Here is a 25,179-nt window from a genome sequence, read left to right on the forward strand (position 1 = left end):
AAGAAAAGAGTGCTATTTAACAAATTTACTGAGTGCCTACTACATATATCAGATATTATTTGGGGCACTGAGAACACAGTGATAATTGAATTAATACTCAAAGACCATTCATTCTACTGCTGTGGGGAAAAAAACTGATAGACAAAAGTAGGGATAAAGAGATTACTAGTGTCATCTAATCAAGAGATGATAGTGGTTTGGACTTAGACGGGGAACATGGATATGGGGAGGAATAAATATTTTCTAAGGAGAACCAGCATGATTAGATTACGTGAGGAAGTTGGCAAAAAAGAAGGAAGGAGGGATAATTCACAGGTTTTCAGTATGAATAACTGGATGGAAGAATAGTGTCATTTAATAAGATGGAAAGATCTGGGGAAAAAGTCTGAGGGGAGTGGCATAGGCAGGAAATCAAGAGTATTATAATCAATGTATAAAATGAGATGTCTGTGAGACATCTAAGTGTCTTTTACAGAACAGAAAACAGTAAAGTGTGGCCCAGACCTATCTCTGATTAATATGTACTATAAAGCTCTGGTACTTAATACAAAGCAAAATTTAATCACAGGACTGCCACAGAAAAATATAAAGCCCTTATTTTTAACACAGTTCTGGTCTGAGAAAAGGTGAAAAGGCCTAAACAATTATGCAAAGACCACCATTGTACTTCAGAAGCTCTTACGGTCCTCTGAAACTGATTAAACCTAGAACAAAGCAATGTAGGCCTGACAGGAAGGAAATGATCTGCCCTCAGTGACTTTTTAGGATTCAAACTTTTGAGAGGTATTTTGCCACATAATCCCACCCAACCCCACGAGAGCCATTGTAGGAAACTTTAAATGTGGAAATAAAATGGGTAAGTGAAACTAACACCAACAGTTAGTGTTTGCTATGTGTCTGCCACATTTTTATTAAAAAAAACTTTTCTTTACTGTATATTTAGTTTTTGAGAGAAACAGAGTGTGAGGTGAGACAGGGGCAGAGAAAGAGGGAGACCCAAAATCCCAGCAGGCCCCAGGCTCTGAGCTGTCAGCACAGAGCCTGACATGGGACTCAAACTCACAAGCTTTCATGAGATCATGACCTGAGCTGAAGTCAGATGCTTAACCAACTAAGGTACCCAGGCACCCCAAAACATTTTCATTTTAATACTCAAGACCATTTTGTGAGGTAGGAATTATCATCTTAATTTTTACACATAAAAAGACTAATTTAACGGAACCTAAAAGCTTGCCCAAGGGTCACTTGTGAAGCCTGAACAGGAGAAATTAAGTACTTAAATCTCAGTTTAGATTTCATAAAACTTTTGTTACAGCCCCAATATTAGAAAACAGATCACTGTACTACTTCCAGAAACTTAACTTACTATAGTAAATTAAAAGAAAAAAAATGGTAAACTGTCAGGGAACTGAAAAATCTCAGTATCATACCACCTGGGCTATTGCAAAGGTCTCTAACAATTGTTTTTAACCTCACTTCTGCCACCCCTCAGCTTCTAGAGTTATCTTCCTAAAACAGATGTGGTCATGTCAATACTTTTCAAATACTTCTCTAATGCCTGCACGATGAAATTTAAATTCTTCTAGGGCATTTTACATTGTTGTTTACCTCAGTTCACAGATAAGGAAATTGAAGCTCAAAGATATTAGTGACATGTACAACGTTACATAACTATTAAGTATCAGAACCAAGACCAAAATCCAGGGACATTAACTCCCCTGGAGATGCGAGTCATTAGTCTAATATACATTTCTTTATTTTCTTTTTTTTTTTCATAGTTTGTCAAGTTGGTTTCCATATTAACACCCAGTGCTCATCCCAACAACTGCCCTCCTCTATGCCTATCATCCCCCTTCCCCTCTCCCCCCACCTCCATCAGCCCTCAGTTTGTTCTCAGTATTCAAGAGTCTCTCATGGTTTGTCTCCCTCCCTCTCCCCCACTATTTTTTCCCCTTCCCCTTCCCCTTCCCCATGGTCCTCTGTTAAGTTTCTCTTGTTCCACTTATGAGTGAAAACATACGGTACCTGTCTTTCTATGCCTGACTTACTTCACTTAGCAAAACACCCTCAAGTTCCATCCACGTTGCTACAAATGACCAGATTTCATTCTTATTGCCATGTAGTATTCCATTGTTTAGATATACCACATCTTCTTGATTCATTCATCAGTTGATGGACATTTAGGCTCTTTCCATGATTTGGCTATTGTTCAAAGTGCTGCTATGAACATTGGGGTACATGTGTCCCTATGCATCAGCACTCTTGTATCCCTTGGGTAAATTCTTAGCAGTGCTATTGCTGGGTCATAGGGGAGTTCTATTTTTAACTAAAACTTGGGGTCAGGGGCGAAATGACATCCCCAAGAGTTTAACTGTAGAAACGTTAATGGCACATTAATCAAAACATTTGAGAGTATTTATTATTTCCTGCTATAATTTTTGCATCTGTCTGATAAACTATACAGGAAAGCTATTGCCCAGTATGAAAAACAATACAGGGACATTCATTAACAATATTCCAGTAAAATGTGAACAGATCAGTTAAATGCCAACAAAAGTTCCCAAAGCAACTGCTTCAATGAATTATCTAGATCTATGTAAGAGAGTAGCACAAAAGACAATCTTTCTTATTCAACTCAAACTTGAATAGCTAAATGGCTATTCGGGTCATTTCCATAAAGTAGATTCAAATTACAGAAAATGTTACTGGAGAGTGGTCAACATGGCGGAGAAGTAGGGGGACTCAAAGTTCCCTCATTCCTCAAACACAACAGTATAGAGGCCAGAAGACTTGGAATTCCAGGAATCCAGGCTATAGAGTGACAAAAATGTCTCTAGGGACCCACAGGGACAACACAGCAGGATGTAGGTGCGTGACTGAGAACTGGGAGAGATAAAATGGGCAGCATAGGAACGGAGGGGAGAGATTCTTATTTTAAAGACAAAGGAAGAGAATGACAGGCTGTGGAAGTATAGGACTGTATGTGGACAAGAGAAAAGCCACGGACCAGGGAATGGGAAAAATGGAGAAAGAGCCAATTTCTAACTGTGAGACTTTTTCCACCCTGTTATGTTTGTGTGACTGGGGAGGAGTGAGCCAGCCCCAGGCTAGGGAGCTAGCTCTTCAGGCAATCCTCTCCCTTGAGTGCTGTGGGAAGAGGCAAATAGCCATTCCAAGGACAAAAGACCCTGCAGGCCTGCCCCCCCCACCCCGACAGTGAGAGGCCCTTTGTGAGTACCCCAGAGTGACAGAAACCAGAGTACGGGGATCCTTTAAGACATCAGGGGTCCCTTAAGACATTGGGGTTTTAATCTCAGCCAAGTGCCTGGGAAGGGGGAGGGGGAGGGACAAAGCATTCACTCAAGCTCGCTCATGCTTACTCAGCACTGTTAGGGGCCAGAGGCCCTTAGTTGGCGGGATGGGTGGAGTGGCACTTACCCAGGACCAGGATGTGCTGATCAAGATAGGGGTTTGAATCCCAACCAAGTACCTGGGAGGTGCAGGAGACAGTGAAGCGGAAGAAACTGGCCCGCGTGGCACTGTCAGGACAGACTGAACAGAGTGGTTTGGGACACCTGGTCAGGGGAGGAGAGACTAGGGTGTTGCCATTTTTCTCCCCATCACCAACAAGGTGGGGTTTCAGGGAACATACATCGGTCCCACAGTGGAGGCAGGACCCACCTATACCAAACCACGTCCCTCCGAACCTGGTATCTGCATATCTAATAGAGCAAGATTGACACTGATCAAACCAAACAGCTCCTCCTCCAGACCAGTGCAGGCACCTCTGGTTCAAGACACCATCAGACATTGGTCCAGTAGTTTTCATTCTCTGATTTGATTCTTGGTCAATTCTTACTTTATGTGTGTGGGGGTGGGGGGAAGGAGATTATATATATATCACCCCCCCTTTTCTTCCTCTTATTTCTTTCCTTCTCTAGTCTGGTTATTCTGGTTGTTGGTTTGTTTAGGCAGACACTTTTAATCTATTCTTTTTACACCTCGTCTGTATCTCCTTTAGTCGCCCCCCCCCGTCCGGGTCTCTCTCTCTGGACTAAGCCGTATAGTTTCTCTGATTCACTGCTGGTCAATTTTTTTTTTAATTTTCTTTTCCTTGCCCTTGTCATTTCTCTTTTTTTATGGGATAAGGCCTCTCTTCCACCACCACCACCCCCCTTTTAAAAATATTTTCCAGGGACACTTCAACAAACAAATCAAAGCACACCTGGTGGGAGGTCCAAACCACCATTACAAGTAGGGAGATAAAGCAACCGGAGACTCAACAACAGACAGCATGAAACACCTCCTGAAGGGCCAGGCCCTGGACAGTGTTACAATACCTTTTTAATATAGTACTGCTCACAGGAGCAGGACTCATAACAAGCTATTAAAACACATAAGGGACAGAAAACTAGCCAATATGATGAAACAGAAAAATTCTCAAAAGAAATTCCAGGAAGAAATAGAGAATTGCTCAGAACAGATATAAACAATATAACTGAGCAAGAATTTTGAAAAATAGTCCTAAGATTAATAGGTGGGCTTGAAAAAAAGCATATAAGACCACAGAGAATCTATTGCTGCAGAGATCAAGGACCTAAGAAACAGTCACAATGAATTAAGAAATGAGGTGCTAAATAAACTAGATGCAGTGACAGAAAGCATGGAGAAGGTAGAGGGGAGATTAAGTGAAATAGAAGATAAAATTATGGAAAATGATGAAGCTGAGAAAAAGAGATAAGAAAATACTAGACCACAAAGGGAGAATTAGAGAACTAAGTGATTCCATGGAAAAGTAAATATATCTGTATCATAGGAGTTCCAGAAGAGGGAGAGAAAAAGAGGCAGAAAGTTTACTTGTACAAATTATAGCTGAGAACTTCCCTAATCTGGGGAAGGAAATGGACATCCAAATCCAGGAGGCTCAGAGAACTCCCTTCAGACTTAATAAGAACAGATCTTCTCCATGGCATTTCATAGTGAAACTGGCAAAATACAAGGGTAAAGAGAGAATTCTGAAAGCAGCTAGGTACAAATGGGCCTTAACCTACAAAGGTAGACATATAAGGGTAGCAGCAGACCTGTCCACTGAAACTTGGCAAACAAGAAGGGAATGACTGAAAATATTCCATGTGCTGAATAGGAAAAATAGGCGATCAAGAAGCCTTTATCCAGCAAAGCTGTCATTCAGAATAGAAAGAGAAATAAAGGGCTTCCCAGACAAAAACTGAAGGAGTTCATGACCACTAAATCAGCCCTACAAGAGATCCTACAAGGGACTCTGTGAGTGGAATGCTGCAAAGACTCCAAAGGATCAGAGACATCACCACAAGCATGAAATCTACAGATAACACAATGATGCTGTATCTGTACCTTTCAATAATAGTTCTGAATGTAAATGGACTAAATGCTCCAATCAAAAGACAGAGGGTATCAGAATGGATTAAACAACAACAAGATCCATCTATATGCTGTCTACAAGAGACTAATTTTAGGCCTGAGGACACTTTCAGACTGAAGGTGAGGGGACGAAGAATCATCTATCATGTTACTGGAAGTCAAAAGAAAGCTGAAGTAGCCATACTTATATCAGACAAACTACATTTTAAACTAAAGGCGATGGAGAAGGACATTACATCATAATTACGAGGCTTATCCATCAAGAAGGGCTAACAATTGTAAATGTCTATGCTCCCAACCTGGAGCACCCAAATACATATATCAATTAATCACAAACATAAGCAATCTTATTGTAATTGCAGAGGATTTTAGTACTCTACTTAGAGCAGCTAACAAATCACCTGGGCAAAAAAATCCATAAAGAGGGGCGCCTGGGTGGCTTAGTCGGTTAAGCGTCCGACTTTCGCTTAGGTCATGATCTCGCGGTTCGTGGGTTCGAGCCCCGCGTCAGGCTCTGTGCTGACTGCCAGCTCAGAGCCTGGAGCCTGTTTCAGGGTCTGTGACTCCCTCTCTTTCTGACCCTCCCCTGCTCACACTGTCTCTCTCTCTCTCTCTCCTAGAAATAAATAAAAAATATTTGAAAAAAAAATCCATAAAGAAACAATGGCCAATGATACACTGGACCAGATGGACTTGACAGATACATTCAGAACTTTTTCATCCAAAATCAGAATACACATTCTTTGAGTGCATATAACATTCTCTAAGATAGATCATATACTGGGTTACAAAACAGCCCTCAATAAATATAAAAGAACTGAGATTATACCATGCATATTTTCTGATCACAACTCTATGAAACTTGAAATCAATCACAAGAAAAAACTTGGAAAGCCTCCAAATGCATGGAGGTTAAAGAACATCCTACTAGGGACGCCTGGGTAGTACAGTTGGTTAAGCGTCCGACTTCAGCTCAGGTCATGATCTCACGGTTCATAGGTTCAAGCCCCGTGTCAGGCTCTGTACTGACAGCTAGCTCAGAGCCTGGAGGCTGCTTCACATTCTGTATCTCCCTCTGACCCTCCCCTGCTGACACTGTCTCTCTCTCTCTCTCTAAAAAAAAAAAAAAAAAAAAAAAAAAAAAAAAAAAAAAAAAAAACCCAAAAAACAAAAAACAGTACAACAGATCAATGAATCTAAGACCTAGTTTTTTAAAAAAATAAACAAAATTGATAAACCTCTAGCCAGACTTCTCAAAGAGAGGGCCCAAATAAATAAAATCACAAAGGAAAGAGGACAGACCACAACCAACATCACAGAAATACAATTATCAGAGAATACTATGAAAAATTATATGCCAACAAACTAGACAACTTGGAGGAAATGGACAAATTCCTAGACATGAACACACTAACAAAACTCATATGGGAAGAAATAGAAAATTTGAACAGATCCATGACCAGTGAAGAAATTGAATCAGTTATCAAAAATCTCCCAAAAATAAGAGTTCTAGGCCAGATGGATTCCCAGCAGAATCGTGCCAGACATTTAAAGCAGAGTTAATACCCAGACTTCTCTAGCTGTTCCAAAAAATAGAAACAGAAGATTCCAGACTCATTCTATGAAGCCAGCATTAACTTGATTCCCAAACCAGACAGAGACCCCACTAAAAAGGAGAATTACAGGGTAATATCCCTGATGAACATGGATGCAAAAACTCTCAACAGGATACTAGCAAATCAAATTCAACAGTATATCAAAAGAATTATTTACCACGATCAAGTGGGATTCATTCCTGGACTGCAGGGCTGGTTCAATATTCGCAAATCAATCAACGTAATACATCACATTAACAGAAGGAAGGATAAGAACCATTTGATCCTGTCAACAGATGCAGAAAAAGCATTTGACAAAATACAGCATCCTTTCTTAATAAAAACCCTCAAGAAAGTCTGGATAGAAAGAACATAACATCATTAAAACCATATATGAAAAGCCCGCAGCTAATATCATTCTTAATGGGGAAAAACTGAGAGCTTTCCCCATGAGATCAGGAACATGGCAGAGATATCCACTCTCACCACTGTTGTTGAACATAGTGTTAGAAGTCCCAGCCTCAGCAATCAGACAACAAAATTAAATAAAAGGCATCCAAACTGGCAAAGAAGTCAAACTCTCACTTTTCACTGATGTCATGATACTCTATCTACATGGAAAACTCGAAAGACCCCACCAAAAAGCTGCTAAAACTGATACATGAATTCAGCAAAGTCACAGGGTACAAAATTAATGTACAGAAATCAGCTGCATTTCTATACACCAATAATGAAGCAACAGAAAGAGAAATCAAGAAATTGATCCCATTTACAATTATGCCAAGAACCATAAAATACCCAGGATTAAGCCTAACCAAAGATGTAAAAGATCTGTATGCTGAAAACTATAGAAAATTTATGAAGGAAATTGAAAAACATTCCATGCTCATGGACTGGAAGAAGAAATATTGTTAAAATGTCAATACCACCCAAAGCAATCTACACATTCAATGCAACCTCAAAAAAAATTGCACTGGCATTCTTCTCAGAGCTAGAACAAACAATCCTAAATTGTGTATGGAACCACAAAAGACCCTGAATAGCCAAAGTTACATTGAAAAAGAAAATCGAAGCAGAAGGCATCACATCCCAAACTTCAGCCTCTACTACAAGGCTGTAATCATTAAGACAGTATGGTATTGCGACAAGAAAAGACACATGGAATAAAGAACCCAGAATTGGACCCACAAATGTATGGCCAACTAATCTTTAACAGAGCAGAAAAGACTATCCAATGGAAAAAATACAGGCTCATTATCAAATGCTGCTGGGAGAACTGGATGGCAACATGCAGAAGAATGAAACTGGACCACTTTCTTACACCATACACAAAAATAAACTCAAAATGGATGAAAGACCTACACTTGAGACAGGAAACCATCAAAACCCTAGTGGGGAAAACAGGCAACAACCTCTCTGACCTTAGCCACAGCAATTTCCCTCCTCAGGCAAGGGAAATGGAAGCAAAAATGAACTATTGGGGCCTCATCAAGATAAAAAGTTTCTGCACTGCAAAGGAAACAATCAACAAAACTAAAGGGCAACTGACAGACTGGGAGAAAGTATTTGCAAATGACATACTGGGTAAAGGGTTAGTATCCAAAATCTATAACAGACTTACCAAACTCACAGCCAAAAAACAATCCAGTGAAGAAATGGGCAGAAGACATCAATAGACACTTTTCCAAAGACGACATCCAGATGGTCAAGAGACACATGAAAAGATGCTCAATATCACTCATCATCAGGGAAATATAAGTCAAAACCACAATGAGATACCACTTTACACCAGAGTGGCTAAAATTAACAACTCAGGAAACAACAGACGTTGGCAAGGATGTGGAGGAAACAGGAACCCTCTTGCACTGTTGGTGGGAATGCAAACTGGTACAGCCACTCTGGAAAACAGTGTGGAAGTTCCTCAAAAAATTAAAAATAAAACTACCCTATGACCCAGTAATAGTGTTACTAAGAATTTATCCAAAAGATACAGGAGTGCTGATTCAAAGGGGCATATGTACCCCAATGTTTATAGCAGCACTTTCGACAAAAGCCAAATTATGGAAAGAGCCCAAATGTCAAATAAAGATAAAGATGTAGTTTATATATACAATGGAATATTAGCTGGCAATGAGAAAGAATGAAATTCTGCCATTTTGCAACAAGATGGATGGAACTGGAGGGTATTAGGCCAAGTGAAATAAGTCAGTCAAAGACATAAATGTTTTCACTTGTATATGGAACTTGAGAAACTTAACAGAGGACCATGGGGGAAGGGAAGGGGAAAAAACAGTTTCAAGGAAAGAGGGAGGCAAACCATAAGAGACTCTTGAATACAGAGAACAAACTGAGGGTGATGGGTGCGTGCAGGAGGGGGGAGTTGGGTGATGGGCACTGAGGAGAGCATTTGTTGGGATGAGCACGGGGTGTCATATGTAAGTGATGAATCATAGGAATCTACCCCTAAAACCAAGAACACGTTTTTGTTGTTGTTGTTGTTCTTGTTTTTTAAAATTTTTTAAAAATTTTTTATTTGTTTCTGAGAGAGAGAGAGACAGTATGAGCAGGAGAGGGTCAGAGAGAGGAGATACAGAATCTGAAACAGGCTCCAGGCTCTGAGCTAGCTGTCAGTAGAGCCCGACGCGGGGCCTGGGAACCCAAACAGTGAGATCATGACCTGAGCCGAAGTCGGATGCTTAACCAACTGAGCTACCCAGGCGCCCCAAGAACACATTGTATATACACTGTATGTTAGCTAACTTCATAATTATAAAAAAAAGGAAATGTTACTAATACTTTTTTATTCTATGTAAATGCTGAGAAAGAAAGGTGACACTGACTTTCCTTTGATACTCTTTTATTCAGCTTTATTTATTTATAAGAGAGAAAGAGTATAAGCAAGGGAGGGGCAGAGAGAAAGGGGGAGAGAGAGAGAGAGAATCCCAAGCACAGAGCCCAATGCAGGGCTCAAACTCATGAACTGTGAATTCATGACCTGAACCAAAATCAAGAATCATTCACTTAACCGACAGAGCCACCGAAGTGCCTCTCTTTTGATACTCTTATAAAGAAATCAGTGAGGGGCACCTGGGTAGCTGCACTGGTTGAGTCTTGATTTTACCTCAGGTCATGATCCCAGGGTAGTAGAATGGAGCTCCTCAAAAGGCTTTACACTGTGCATGGACCCTGCTTAAGATTCTCTCTCCCTCTGCCCCTTTCCTGCTCACTCTCTAAAATAAAAAAAGTAAATTAAGTTAAATTTAGAAAAAAAATTCAATGAAATTACAACTTACATCCAAGTCCTCTAAACAATCCATTTATCAACAAACAGCACTATGAGGGTTTTTTTTAACTTTTTGTTTTTGTAAGTTGCTATAACTTACAAAAGGTGCCATTTATCTGGAAAAAATTTTTCTATTTGCCCTCACTTAAACAGGTAAGGATAATCAATTAGCCAATATATACTGTAAATGAATAATTAACAGGAATGTAGGTCTTTCTCTGTATGTATGATAGAAGGCGGTAAGAAAATAGGGACACCTGCCTGGCTCAGTTGGTAGAGATTGTGACTCTTGATCTAAGGGTCAAGAGTGCAAGCCCCATGATGGTTATGGAGCCTACTTAATAATAAATAAATAAGTAAATAAATATGAAAGAGGTAAGAAAACAGTAAGAGGTAAAGAAGCCATCAGCAGGTTCGGTGCACTACCTATCAAGATACCACTGGCATTTTTGACTAAAGTAGGAAAAACACTCCTAAAATTTATATGGAACCACAAAAGACCCTGAATATCCAAAGAAATCCTGAGAAAGAAGAACAATGCAGGAGGCATCATACTTACTGATTTTAAGCTATCCTAAAAGTTATAGTAATCAAAACAGTATGGTACTGACATAAAAACTGGCAGATCAATGGGACAGAAGTGAGAGCCCAGAAATAAACCCAAATATATAAGGTCAACTAGTCTTTGACAAAGGAATCAAGAACATTCAAGGGACAAAAACAGCTTTTCAATAAATGGTGCTGGAATAACTAGATTGATTGAAAGAAAAAAAAAAAAAGACAAGAGGTGGCTGGGTGGTTCAGTCGGTTAAGCATCCAGCTCTTGATTTTGGGCCAGATCATGATCTCATGGTCTGGAAGATTGGAAGACAGAGCCCCATGCTGGGCTCTGTGCTGACAGCACAGAGACTGCCTGGGGTTCTCTCTCTCTCTCTCTCTCTATCCCTCTGTCTGCCCCTTCCCCACTCTCTCTCAAAATTAACTTACCAATTTCAATTCTCCTATCAGTCTTTCATACTAACTTTCCGAAACAAAAGTAAAATTGACCGCTCTTTGTTAAAAGCCCTGATTTCTTTCTATCTCTCCCAGCAATGATATTTTTGTAGCCCTCATACACACCTGAAGATGACCCACTCCCGTTAAGGCTCCAATTCTGCAGCAGTGGCTCTCAGGGGTTTTAGCGAAGCCTTGTTCATTTCTCTGATTGAAGTCTTTTGCTCTTATTCTCTCCTAAAAGCATCCTTTCTACTTCCCTATATATTTTTTAAAATAATTTCCTTTCCTATTTTACATTTAAATATTAACAATGCTTCAAGCACTACTTTCTTTCACAGCAGCTCTGGTCAAATGTGATCTTGCTTTCCTGACCAAAGCTGTTATCTCTTCTTACCAATACCATATACCATCGCATTTATTTTTTACACCTCAATTTTTATGTCCATCTTGTTTCTATCTAGAAAGATGTTGAGGCAGCTTACAAAAAAAGAAAAATAATAACAACCAATACTATAACTGATCCATTAACACACAGTAAAAAATACAATGTCATTAAAGGGAAATGTGCAAATAACTTAGTTCTGAGGTTTCTAGCATCAAAAGCATATTAAGTAAACAATGAATTATGAAAGGCATTCATTTGATTCTATTCAACTTGGCACTTTAGTCTTTATACTCTTATGCTTTCTATTTGTCTCATATCTAATAATATATTTGCCAAATATATAACTTTTATCCATTCTTCATGTTATTTGTTTTTATTAAATTGTTTTTGTCTTATATTTGTGCAGTCTCAGAATTTTTAGAACCAAGATTAAAAACTTTAACATGACAAGAATTATGTCTTCCTGGGGTGCATTCAACCATGTATCAAATGTTTTCCTACTATAAGAATAATGATGATAGCAAACAAGATAAACAATTTATGCAAAGAAAAAAGTGTGAAGAAATATAAACCTAACCTAAACCTAAAGGAGTAACAGTGTCATCTCTGAGGACTGAGATGATAAATAGGACCCCTCATTTCATTATTTTATTGAGGTTATTTTAACTTTTTTTTTCTTTTGGTTATTGTTTAAGTAGGCTCCATGCCCAGCGCAGAGCCCAGTGTGGGACTTGAACTTTCGACCCTAAGATCAGGACCTGAGCTGAGATCAAGAGTCAAGATGCTTAATTGACTGAACCACCCAAGCACCCCTATTTTACTGAGTTTTCAAAAATAAAAAACACATGTATTACTTATGTAACCTGAAAAAGTAAAGATTTTTTTAAAGATTACTCCAATCAAAGGTTTAATGTTAAGCGGCCCAGAAAAACTCCTAAGAAGCTGGCTCAATTTAAATCAGCCACTCAGGCTAGCTTCAGAATGAGGAGCAGAGGAAAATAATCAGCATCTTGCTTAACAAAGAAATATCACTATCTTTCATTGAGAATCAGACACTGCTAAGGAAAGAGACTACAGTGAAGGAATTCCCAAAAATAAATCTAGGATGCTGTCACATCATGAAAGTGATTTTTTATACAATTCAATCACTTCTAGGTTCTGAAGAAGATAATAATAAGGACACGGTTTGTGGCCTAATAGTCATAATCTAAATGTGGATATAAGATAGGTGTAATAAAAGCTAAAATACCATACAGAAGATGATAATTGTTCTAGAAGAAATAAATGTCACTGAAAGGATAGAGACTGAGGCTTCATTGTGTGATATAGACACAGGTGTATCTGAAGAAAATCCAGTGACTCACCAAATAGTTCATGTATAAATATCTACAAAGAGAACATATGGAGCCAGACTGTGAAAGCTCTCAGCCCCAGCTAAAGAAACTCCAAACTATAGCCAAACAGAAGCACTAAAGGTTTTTGAACAAGAATATAACATAAGTGGTGTATTAGAACATTAGGAATATTAATTTCAAAGTGATATACTTGGTTCATATGGTTAGAGAAAGAAACAGAGATATTAGTTAATAATAGCAACCAAAGGATTTAAATAGACATTTCTCCAAAAAAGATACACAAATGGCCACTTGGCACATGAAAAGATGTTCAACATCATTAACCACCAGAGAAATGCAAATCAAACCCACAATGACATACCACTTCACACCCACTAGGATGTCTATAATCAAAAGGACAAATAACAAGCACTGGCAATTGGAACGCTCTCTCTTTCTCCCCCTCCTCCCCCTCTCAAAAATAAACATTTAAAAAAGGAAAAATAACGGGGTGCCTGGGTGGCTCTGTTGGTTAAGCGTCCAACTTTGGCTCAGGTCATAATCTCACAGTCTGTGGGTCCGAGACCCATGTCGGGCTCTGTGCTGACAGCTAGCTCAGAGCCTGGAGCCTGCTTCAGATTCTGTATCTCCCTCTCTCTCTCTCTCTCACCCTCCCCTGCTCACACTGTGTCTCTCTCTCTCAGAAATAAAACATTAAAAAAAAAGGAAAAATAAAAAATAAAATGAAATGAAAAACAATTTGGAATTCTTCACAAAGTAAAACATATATATGACCAGTGACTCCACTCCTATATACTCAAGAGAACTGAAAACACACATCTTTACAAAAAACTTGTACACATAGCATTTTTCATAATAGCCAAAAGTAGAAACAACTCAAACATACATCAACTGATAAATGGATAAAGAAAATGTGGCATATTCATGCCTGCAATATTATTTGGCAATAAAAAGAAATAAAATACTAATGCATGCTACAATATGGATGAACCCTGAAAACATGCCAAGTGGAAAAAGTTAGAAACAAAAAGCCTTATATATTTTAGGATCCCATTTATATGAGATAACCAGAATAGGCAAACCTACGGACAGGAAGTAGCTTAGTGGTTGCCCAGGGCTGATGGTGGTTAGAGGACATGGAGAGTCCTCTCCTAATGGGTGAAAGTTTTCTAAAACTGACAAGTGTTGGCAGCTGTACAACACTGTGAATATAATAACAATCACGGACCTCTTAATGGGTAAACTGTGTGTATATGAATGATATCTCAAGACTGTTAATACAAAACAAAAAACAATAGCAACTGCCCAGACACCAATGTTTAATGGGAGAGGGGGGAAAAAAAACAACCTTGCAAAATGCCCAAGAATATCCTGAAATAAAAATAATAATTTTTATATATCTAACCATCTGTTCATTCACTCATTAAGCAAATATTAATTAAAAAATTACCTAATATATAATAGCCACTTAAGATTTTCTTCTCTTAACATTATTTTTGGGGGTGCTTGGGTAGCTCAATTATTAAGCATCTGACTTGAGCTCAGGGCATGTTCTCACAGTTTGGGAGTTCAAGCCTCACATCAGGTAAGCTTGAGCCCACCTGAGGTGAGCATGAGCCCTGTATTGGATGAGCTCAAGCCCGCTTTGGATGAGTCCCGCTTCTCCCACTCTCCCTCCCTCCCTCCTTCTCTTTCCCTCTCTCTGTCCCTTGTGGGATTCTCATTTTCTCTCCCCTTCACTCACTTGCGACCTCTCTCTCTCAAAAAAAAAAAAAAAAAAAAAAAAAAAAATTTATTTTTTTATCTTAGGGAGGGAAAAAAGTATACAGNGCTTTGGATGAGTCCCGCTTCTCCCACTCTCCCTCCCTCCCTCCTTCTCTTTCCCTCTCTCTGTCCCTTGTGGGATTCTCATTTTCTCTCCCCTTAAATAAATTACGACCAAAAAAAAAAAAAAAAAAAAAAAAAAAAAAAAAAAAAGGATTATTTTTTTATCTTAGGGAGGGAAAAAAGTATACAGTAGATCTTTTTAAGACTTACCAGTGATCTGAAGTTGTGATTTCATGGTCAGGCTACCCATTGAACCAAGCTGTGATCCACTGCCAGACATACCACCAACAGGACAACAAACCTGAATATGGCAAAGGAGACACTGTGAACATCAAACAGTCCCATTAAAAAAAATATGTATAGTGCTAACCGGCCATTTCCATGTCTTAATGAAGACTACACAATAACAGTGGCTTTCACGTTGCTAAATTAAATTTTCAATTCTAATATTCATCCTGCCTAACCTGTCAGCAAAATGACATGGCTAATCATTCCATCTTCCATGGTTTACTTTCTTTCCTTGGGTTCCCAAGGAACATTCTCTAGGTTTAAGTCCTACCTCAATGATTGTTCTTAGGCTCCTTTGACAATCTCTTCTGTTTTCTCCCCTCTTAATGTTAGGAATATCCTAGGGTTCAGCTCCCTCTTATCTCTCTATCATATTTCTTCCAGGAGATCAATCAGTGTTGTGGCTTTAAATGTCATCTATATACGAATGAATCCCAACTTCATATTTCTATCCCAGGCTTCAATCCTAAACTCTAAACAACTTTACTTGTGGGTATGTGAAAAAAACCTCAAAGTTAACAAATCAAACTGAACTCCTGATCTTCCCTGTAAATTATCTCAGTTGATAACAACTCCATCCTTTCAAATGCTCAGGCTACAAACCTTGAAGTCATCTTGCCTTTCATTTTTTATTTCCCTTCCTATCTGCCAGCAAATCCTGTTGTTTCGATTCACAAAATATATCCAGAATCCAACCATTTCTCACCACCTCTAACATCAATCTGTTCACAGCCACTTTTTTTTCCCCCTGGATTATGCCTCCCTCCTAAATTACCACAATTATTAACAGGTCTCCCTGTTTCTAGCTGTGTCTAGCTTCAGTGCCTATTCTGAACACAATCAGGATGACTTTTAAAGTGTTCAAAACCCTGCAAAGACTTCTCATTTTACTCAGAGTAAAAGCCTAGATCCATACCATGACCTTAAAAGACCATATAGGATTCATGCTACCCCTGCTCCCAACTTCCTGATCTTACTTCCTCCTACTCTCCTAACCTACTCAAGTACCTACCTCCCTGTTATACCTCAAATATGCCAGCACATTCTAGCACTAGGACTTTTATTTGTTCTCTTAACAGTATTACAGTCTGCTCCAATTCTCTGGTCATCTTTTTTTTCTTCTACAGAATATATCACCTTCTAACATATTAAGTAATTCACTTGGTAATTATGTTTATTGGTTCTGACCATCTAGGCTAGAATATAAACTCCATGTGAGCAGGGATCTTTGTTTTGTTCACTGATGAAAGCCAGAAGCCAAAAATAGTGCCTGACACATAGTAAACACTTAAATATCTGTTTGATGAAATGAATTAAAAAATGGCTTTTGAGGGATGCCTGGGTGGCTCAGTCAGGTGAGTGCCCAACTCTTAATTTCAGCTCAGGTCATGATCTCAGTTTCTGAGCCCTGCATCGGGCTCTGTGCTGACAGCAGAGAGCCTGCTTGGGATCCTCTCTCTCCCTCTCTCGCTCTCTGTCACCCTCCTGCTCACACTCTTCTCCCTCAAAATAAATTTAACAACAACAACAAAAAGATTAAGTCTCACGTATTTCCTTTAGTCTCCAATCATAGAAAAGGTAACCCCATGTGGAAACAGCATGATGAATATAACAAAGATGTTGTAACAAAATCAGAACATTTGGGCTCAATTCCTGTCTATGACACTTATATGATACTACTTGAGTTATGTAATCTCTCTAGGTCCCAGTTTTCGATCAGAAAAATGAGTTAACACCACATCTACCTCACAGGGTTGTTGCAAAGATGAATGATTATGTATATTTAAAAAATGCTCTGTAAATGTTATTTATCATTAATAGTGTTTAAATATCTTTACAGTAAAAATCTATTCTTAGGCTTTTGGGGACTGGGAAATATTAAAAATATTTCAACTGCATCATGGTAAAGATTAAAGTGAAATGAAATTTACTTAGCACTTATTTACCAATGTAAGAAGTATAATAGCAGTTAAGACAAATAAAATATCTTGATACTGTATGCCTACTGTCAAATTTTCACACAAAATTTTGACTTCCATTAAAAAGTTTAAATATCAGGGGCACCTGGGTGGAGCCTGCTTGGGATTCTCTCTCTGTCTCCTTCTGTCCCCCTCCCCTGCTTGCTAATTTTTTTTACTTTAATATCAAACAATTCTGATATCTTCTCAAATCTGCCAAAATGAAATGGAACAAGAATTCCTACTAAGACCAACTCTATAAAATCTAACGTTTTACTCCTTGACTTATTAAAATGCTCAAAGCTAAAATTTTGGCCTTCACTATAGAAACTAGCTCATTCTCTGGGGCCGTGTGTGTGTGTGTGTGTGTGTGTGTGTCTGTGTGTGTATTGTTCCCCCTTTACCTTCTTTATTTAAATTGCACCATTTCAGATGTTTTATAACCTACAATTTACTAAAAGGAATCTTTTATTTTAAACAGGGAAGGCATACACCATAAATAATGTCATTAGTAGTCACCCAGAATATAAAAGAAATGAATTTTAACACAAAAGCCTTAACACTGTTTTGTACAGGATATTCTGGTCCAAAGTGCTTGTTATACAAAGGGCCTTCCAAAGACATCATTACCACATTCTGTATAGTTATTACCTTCTCCTCAATACCGAAAAGACTGAATGCAACAGTACTATGACATCAAGACAAGTAAATCAAGAGATAGCAAGTGAAATCTAAAATCCCGTGCTGATCTTATTATGATATAGTACTATTCTAGCTGCTGATTTATATCAACAATTTATTGCTAGAAAAATAACCTTTTTGTAGTATAGTATAGATTTATCCTAAATTAGCATTAATTACAAAGTTACAAAGTAAATAAATTTAAAATCTCTACAAAAATAAATTTTAAAATCCAAATTAACTTCATACAGAAAAGCGTAATGAAAGTATAGACACACATTTTTAGGAATAGTGATTCTCTCCAAATAATAATCACTGTAGTAGAATGAGTTGCTCTGCAAAAATATGCTGGTAATTTTAATAATGCATGTACTTATACATATTACTTTTATATACCTTTATTTTAAATTTTTAAGAAAAATAAATTACCATATGTATAATAGTAAAAAAAGAAAAACAAAACCACCTAAATATCAATTGGCAACCAGTTAAATAAGTAATATTCATAGCACAGAACAGAATACAATGCAGACATTAAAATAAGTAACTTATTAATAAGTGAAATGATTCTAAGATCATTATAAAATATATACAATATGATGTCATTTTTGCAAAAAAAAGTAAACTATATATTCCTATAGACACATATAAATAAATGCAGAAAAAATATACATCTGACACTGTCGCAGCGGTTAACTTTGTGGAGGAGAGGAATATATATAGTAAAGAAGGTGCTCATGGGAACTTTTGGTTTTAAATGTACTTTCTGAGGTTTTTAAAAGAAAACATTTATCACTGATGATTTGTACAATTTAAAAAACAGGCAATTGGGGCACCTGGGTGGGTCGGCTAGTTGAGCATCTGACTCTTGGTTTTGGCTCAGGTCATGACTCACAGTTCATGGGTATGAGCCCCATGTTGGGGCTCTGCTCTGACAGTGTGGAGCCTGCTTGGGATTCTCTCTTTCTCTTTCTCTCTCAATCTCTCTCTCCCTCCCCTGCTCATGTGCAATCTCTAAATAAATAAATAAACAGACAGACAAAATAAAATAAAAAACAGGCAAGAGAGACTAGATATAATAGATAACCTATACTTCAAATCCCATGTTTTCCCAAGCTCCAGACATTTCATCCTGACCATTAGTTATAACTGCCTACCTACACAGTCAAAATGACTAAATTAAAACTCTCTATACCTGTACACACTCATCCTGGCCCCAACAGCACCACCATCCACCCAGTTGCTCACGCCAAACATATGGGCATGATCTTTCCCTCAACAAATTCTAATGATTCTACCTACAAAACACACCCTACTATATAGCTACATTCTCTTTCTCTTCTTAACCATCCTAGTCTAAGCTACAAACATCCATCCCTTTCCTGTCAACAGATTACTAGAAGTCATTAAACTGGTCTCCCTGGTTCTGTATTTGCTCCTGGCTCCTCCCTCCCACTATCCTCCACACAGCAACTGGAGTCCTCTTTGAAAAATAAAAGTTAGATCATGCTCTATAAATACTCAAGAACCTCCTATCTCAGTTAAAATAGAATACAAACTCCTTACCTTGGCTTATAGATGCCTAACTACTACCCATGTGGACTCTCTGACTTTACCTCCTATCATTCTGCTCTTCACCCACTGCAAATCTAGCTTTCTTTCTATTTCTCAAACACACTAGCTCACCCTAGCTTTACAGCCTTTGTACTAACTGTTCCCTCTGCTAAGAAGGCTTTTTTCTCTATCTTTAAATAGCTAACATCTTCTTGTATCCAGGCCTCAAGTTAAATATCACCTCCTCAGAGAGATCTGTCCAGACTTATTCAATCTGAAGTTAACCATCCTATTACTTTCTATGACATATCTGAAAATTTTCTGATTTGTTTATTGACTCTGAAGTCCATAAAAGTAGGCACTTTACCTTGTTAATAAGTGCATGGAATATATTGGAAGTTTTAGGTTTTCTTAAGTCTACAATTTCACCTGTCAAAATAACTAGTATCAAAAAGATAAGTGGGGCACCTAGGTGGCTCAGTTAGTTGAGAGTCCAGATTCTTGATATCAGCTCAGGTCTTGAGCTCACAGTTCCTAGGATCAGGCCCCATGTCAGGCTCTGTCTGCACTAACAGCATGGAGCCTACTTGGGATTCTCTTTCTCCCTCTCACTTTGCCCCTTTCCTATGTACATATGCTTCTCTCTCGAAATAAGTATTTTTTAAAAACCCAAGAAATAACAAGTATTGGCAAGGATGTGGAGAAAAAGGAACCCTTGTGCATTGTTAATGAGAATATAAATTGGTGCATCCGCGGTGGAAGGTAGTATGGAGGTTCCTCAAAAAACTAAGAAACAGAATTATACCATATGATCGAGTAATTCCACCATTGAGTATTTCCCCAAGAAAACTGAAAATATTAATTCAAAAATATACATGCACCCTTCTGTTTAGTGTAGCATTTACAACAGATAAAATATGGAAACAATCTAAATGCCCATCAGTAGATGAAAGGATAAAGATGTGTGTGATATATAAAGATATATATACACACACACACACAATGGAGGATTAGCCATAAAAAATAAAAGAGTAAGATCTTGCCATTTATAACAGCATGGATGGTCCTACAGAGTATTATGCTAAGTGAAATAAGTCAGAGAAAGACAAATACCATATGGTTTCACTTATATGTATTCTACAACACAAAACAAATGAACAACAAAAGCAAAACAGACCAAAAAATACAGAGAACAAACTGGCAGTTGCCAAAAGGGAAGGGGTAAAGAGATAGGCAAAACTGGTGAAGCGAAGTGGGAGATACAGACTTCCAGTTATGGAATGAATATGTCATGGGGATGAAAGGTACAGAACAGGGAACACAGTCAATGGTAATTTAATAGTGATATATGGTGACAAATGGCAACTACACTTGTGGTGTGCATAATATAACATGGAGAGTTGTCAAATCACTATGTTGTTTACCTGAAACGAATGTAACATGGTGTGTCAACTACGTTTTAATTTAAAAAATAAATTAAAGTCTAGGGGTGCCCGGCTTCCTCAGTTGGTGAAGCATGCAATTCTTGATTTCATGATTGTGAGTTTGAGCCCATGCTGAGTGTAGGGATTACTTAAAAATAAAATATTTTTTAAAAAATTAATAAACATAAAATTCAGGGGGCCTAGCTGGCTCAGTTGGTAGAACATGCAGTCAAAAGAGACATCTTAGGATTGTAAGCTCGAGCCCCACAATTTATTTTCAGGTCCACTCTTTGTGCTGCATTTTGACAAATGCATAACACCATGGGTCCACCAGTTTCACACAGAAGCTCATCACCCATGCTTTACCTATCCATCGTGTCTCTCTTCACTGAGAACCCCTGATGACCACTGATCTTTTTAGTCTGTACTTTCGCCTCCTCCAGAATGTCAGGTAGGTGGAATCATATAATTTGAGGACTTTTCAGATTGACTTCTTTCATTTAGCAATACTAGTAAAGGTTCTTTCATACTTTTCACGGCTTGACAGCTCTTTACTTTTCTTAAAGCTTATTTACTGAGAAAGAGCACATGTGGGCTCACAAGCTGGGAGGGGCAGGGAGAGAGGGAGAGGGAGAGAGGGAGGGAGAGAGGGAGAGAGAGAGAGAGAGAGAGAGAGAGAGAGAGAGAGAGAGAGAATCCCAAGCAGGCTCCACACTGCCAGCACAGGGCCTGATGCAGGGCTGGAACTCGTGAACATGAAATCACAATCTGAGCAGAAATCAAGAGTTGGACATTTAACCAACTGAGGCACCCAGGTGCCCCTTTTTTTTTTTTTTTTAAACTGCTGAATAATATGTTATGGTGTGTTTATACCACAGTTTATCCATTCTCCTATTAAAGAATATTTTGCTTGCTTCCAGTTTGAGACAATTATGAAAAAAGCTGCTATAAATATTCATGTATAAGTTATCTGTGGCCTCAGGTTTTCAACTCAATTGAGTAAAAAGGTATACAATGGCTGGATAATGGTATGCCTATGTTTTAACCCAGTAAGAAACTGCCAAATGGTCTTCGAAAGTTGTATACCATTTTGCATTCCTACTAGGACTGAAGGAGAATTCCTTTTGTTCCATACCTTCACCAGCATTTGGTATTATTAACTTTTCAGAATTTTGTCAATCTAATAGATGTACAGTGATATGTCACTGATGGTTTAATTTGCAATTTCCATATGACATGATGTTGAGCATGTTTTCATGTTTACCCAACATTTGTGTATACTATATGGTAAGGTATTTCTTCAGATCTTTTACTCACTTTTTGTTTTCACATTATTACATTTTAAGAGTTCTTTTTATATGTTAGAATCAAGTCCTTTACCAGATATGTGTTTCACAAATTTTTCTTGCAAACTATGGCTTCTCTCTTCACTCTTGACAGTGTAGAGGGTCCAAAATGTGGGTGTATGTGGGGGATGGGAGTGGTTTCCTCATGATGTGGGAGCAAAAGGCAAGCTGAGAGCAAAGCACAAGCTAACCCTTCCCACCAAGGGATATGTGACATTCCTCAGGCTCAGGGCTGCCCAAGAACAAAGGAAAGGGAAAAACAAATGGTTAACTAACAGAGATCACAGTTATGCAGGACATGTGTCTCCATCATTTTGCCACTGTCTTAATGATTTATAAGAAAAACACAATCTCCAGAAACCTACAGACTCAATTTTCTGGAGCACTAACATCACCCTGCCCGCCACTAGATAGAAGATCTTACATAATCAGTCACTCCTCACAACCCCACTGCAGGTCTTTCTGCCCATGGGTACTGTCCCCATGCTATAATAAAAACACCCTTTTGTACCAAAGATATTTTAAGAAATCTCTCTTGGTCATGGACTCCAACCCCAACACTCAAACTGCATCATTCCACCAACAAGCAATTCTCTGACTCCAGCTGGGTCTCCTACAACTTATTTCAGAGGTAATGTCAGATCTCACAGGTTAAGTTATCAGTCCTACAAACTCCCCACCCACTTCAGATGGTACACGCAAGTCCAAGTTGTCCCTTGTGCTTCTGACTAACCAGCTACACACTGGAAGTTCCAATGATTATCTACTTGGGTTTGATTCGTTTGCTAGAGTGGCTCACAGAACTCAAAATTATGATCTCCTAGGTTACTAGTTTATTATAAAAGGATATCACTCAGTAGCAGCCAGATGAAAGAGGTGCATAGCACAAGGTATGGGGGAAAGGTGAAGCTTCTAGGTCCTCAGCCAGTGTACCATTCTCCCCGAATCTTCCTGCATTCAGCAACCTGGAAGCTCTCTGAAACTCATCCTTTTACATTTTTTAATGGCAGCTGTTAAACAGGTGTGGCTGATTAAATAACTAGTCATTAGCAACTGAACTCCATTTCCAGCCCCCCTCCCCTCTCCAGAGGTTGGGGAGATTTGGGGGGTAAGACTGAAAGTTCCAACCTCCAATCACATGATTGGCTCCACTAGCAACCAGGTTCCATTCTTCAAATGTTTTTCTTTTAATGTTTATTTATTTTTGAGAGAGACAGTGAGCTGGGGAGAGGTAGAGAGAGAGAGAGAGGGAGACACAGAATCCGAAGCAGGCTTCAAAGGGGCACCTGGGTGGCTCAGTCAGTTAACCAAAGCAGGCTCCAGGCTCTGAGATGTCAGCACAGAGCCTGACTGGGGGTGTCATCATCACCTGAGCCGAAGTCAGATGCTTAACCAACTAAGCTACCCAGTCGACCCAGCAACCAGTCTCCATTCTTAAGACAATGTCTAAAAGTCACCTCAATAACATAACAAAAGACACCTTTATCGTTCTCATCACTTAGGAAATTCCAAGGGTTTTAGGAGCACTATGCCAGGAATAGGATTGAAAACTAGATTGTACGGGGCGCCTGGGTGGCTCAGTCAGTTAAGCGTCCAACTTCAGCTCAGGTCATGATCTCATGGTTTGGGAGTTTGGGCCCCACATTGGGCTCTGTTCTGACAGCTTAAAGCCTGGGGCCTGTTTTGGATTCTGTGTCTTCCTCTCTCTCTGCCCCTGCTCCACTCACGCTCTGTCTCTCTCTCAAAAATAAATAAAAACATTAAAAAGTAAATAGTGCCTTTTGTAAACCAAGGGACTTAATTTTAATAAAGTCCAATTTCTAATTTTGTCTTTCAGGGATTGTGCTTTTGGTGTTATATCTATCTATGTCAAATCTTTTGGTTTCACTCATTGCCAGGGCACCTGGATGGCTCAGCTGGTAAGTGGCAGAGTGTGTGACTCTTGATCGGAGTTGTGCATTTGAGCCCCACGTAAGATATAGAAATTGCCTTAAAAAATAAAATGTTTTCAATACATAAATAATAACCACTGCTGATGTAGAAAATGTTGGGGTTCAGAGCCAACAGCCAAGAAAAAACTCCTGAAACGTCTTCAGTGCAAAATGGTAGGGTTTTCTAAAGCATGGGAAAAGGACCCATGGGCAGAAAGAGCTGCACTGCGATTGTGACTTGCAAGTTGGGAGAGGGTTAGGCATAGCCTAAGTCTCTAAGGAATTTTGGAAGCAAAGTTTCCAGGACCTCAAGGGGGCTAGCTATTGTTTAGGTAAAGGTCATTTCTACTGATGTGTATCAGTGGGCCATAAGCTTTGAGTATGATTACCAACACATATCTTGTGGGGGGGCAAGGAGAAAATGGAGTTTCAGAAGAGATTTTTATATGTTAAAGTGGACTTACTGGTTCCTAGGGGGTCAGGCTAAGACTGCCTTTTGTACTCAGCGAAGTGTCAACATTGAGGCAGCTGAGCTCACAGAGGAAGGTCACTGCCTGTTTCAAGGACTTGTCAATGGGCTCTAAGTAGTAGGGAAATTTAATTTTTTTTCTTTTGCCTTTGTTTCCCATATCAATTGACATCTCTTCAACAAATGGTGCTGGAACAACTGCACAAACATATGTAAAAAAAAAAATTAAGTTAGACCCCTACGAAAGAACTGTGGTTGTAAGTTTTAATTTTCTGGAAGTTACATGAAAGACTGGCTCAGAATTTCTCTTGCCTTTGTTTTCCCTGCCTGGGAGCTTCCAGGGGCTGAGATACTTTCCCAGTGTCTGTCAGAAGCATTTAAAATCAAATATATTAACCACTGTCACTTGAAGCAGGGATAATAAATAGATGGGACACACAATAGATTTATTGAAAAGACTGGGAAGAGGAGACTGGAGAAGGAAACATTTGGAGGAATGAGAGCTTTGAAAAACTCCTGGGTATTATGTTAAGTCTAGAAGTTCATGCATATGCCCAGGGGTGGATGCACGCTCAGAAAGGACAGGAAAAGATCCTGGTTCTTAACTCTGGTTGACCTTCAGTCTCCATGCAAGCAGGAAATGAAGTCTAAGACAGTGGCCATACATGACAAAGAATACAGACTATA

At 38.8% G+C, this 25,179-nt stretch overlaps 1 protein-coding gene across 3 annotated transcripts in view; it reads right to left on the bottom strand.

The window, feature by feature from the left end:
- ITCH (itchy E3 ubiquitin protein ligase) overlaps positions 1-25,179 on the bottom strand; it is a 139,836-nt gene that overhangs the window by 80,299 nt on the left and 34,358 nt on the right. For all 3 annotated transcript variants that reach the window (XM_039248704.1, XM_039248705.1, XM_039248706.1), the window contains exon 3: positions 15,052-15,142. In XM_039248704.1, coding sequence (XP_039104635.1) covers positions 15,052-15,121 — 70 coding nt within the window. In that variant the 5' untranslated portion in view covers positions 15,122-15,142. The remainder of the gene's footprint in view (positions 1-15,051; positions 15,143-25,179) is intronic.

Source organism: Hyaena hyaena, unplaced genomic scaffold (genome assembly GCF_003009895.1).
Source record: "Hyaena hyaena isolate Hyena2069 unplaced genomic scaffold, ASM300989v1 scaffold_315, whole genome shotgun sequence".
In the NCBI taxonomy this organism is placed as follows: domain Eukaryota; kingdom Metazoa; phylum Chordata; class Mammalia; order Carnivora; family Hyaenidae; genus Hyaena; species Hyaena hyaena.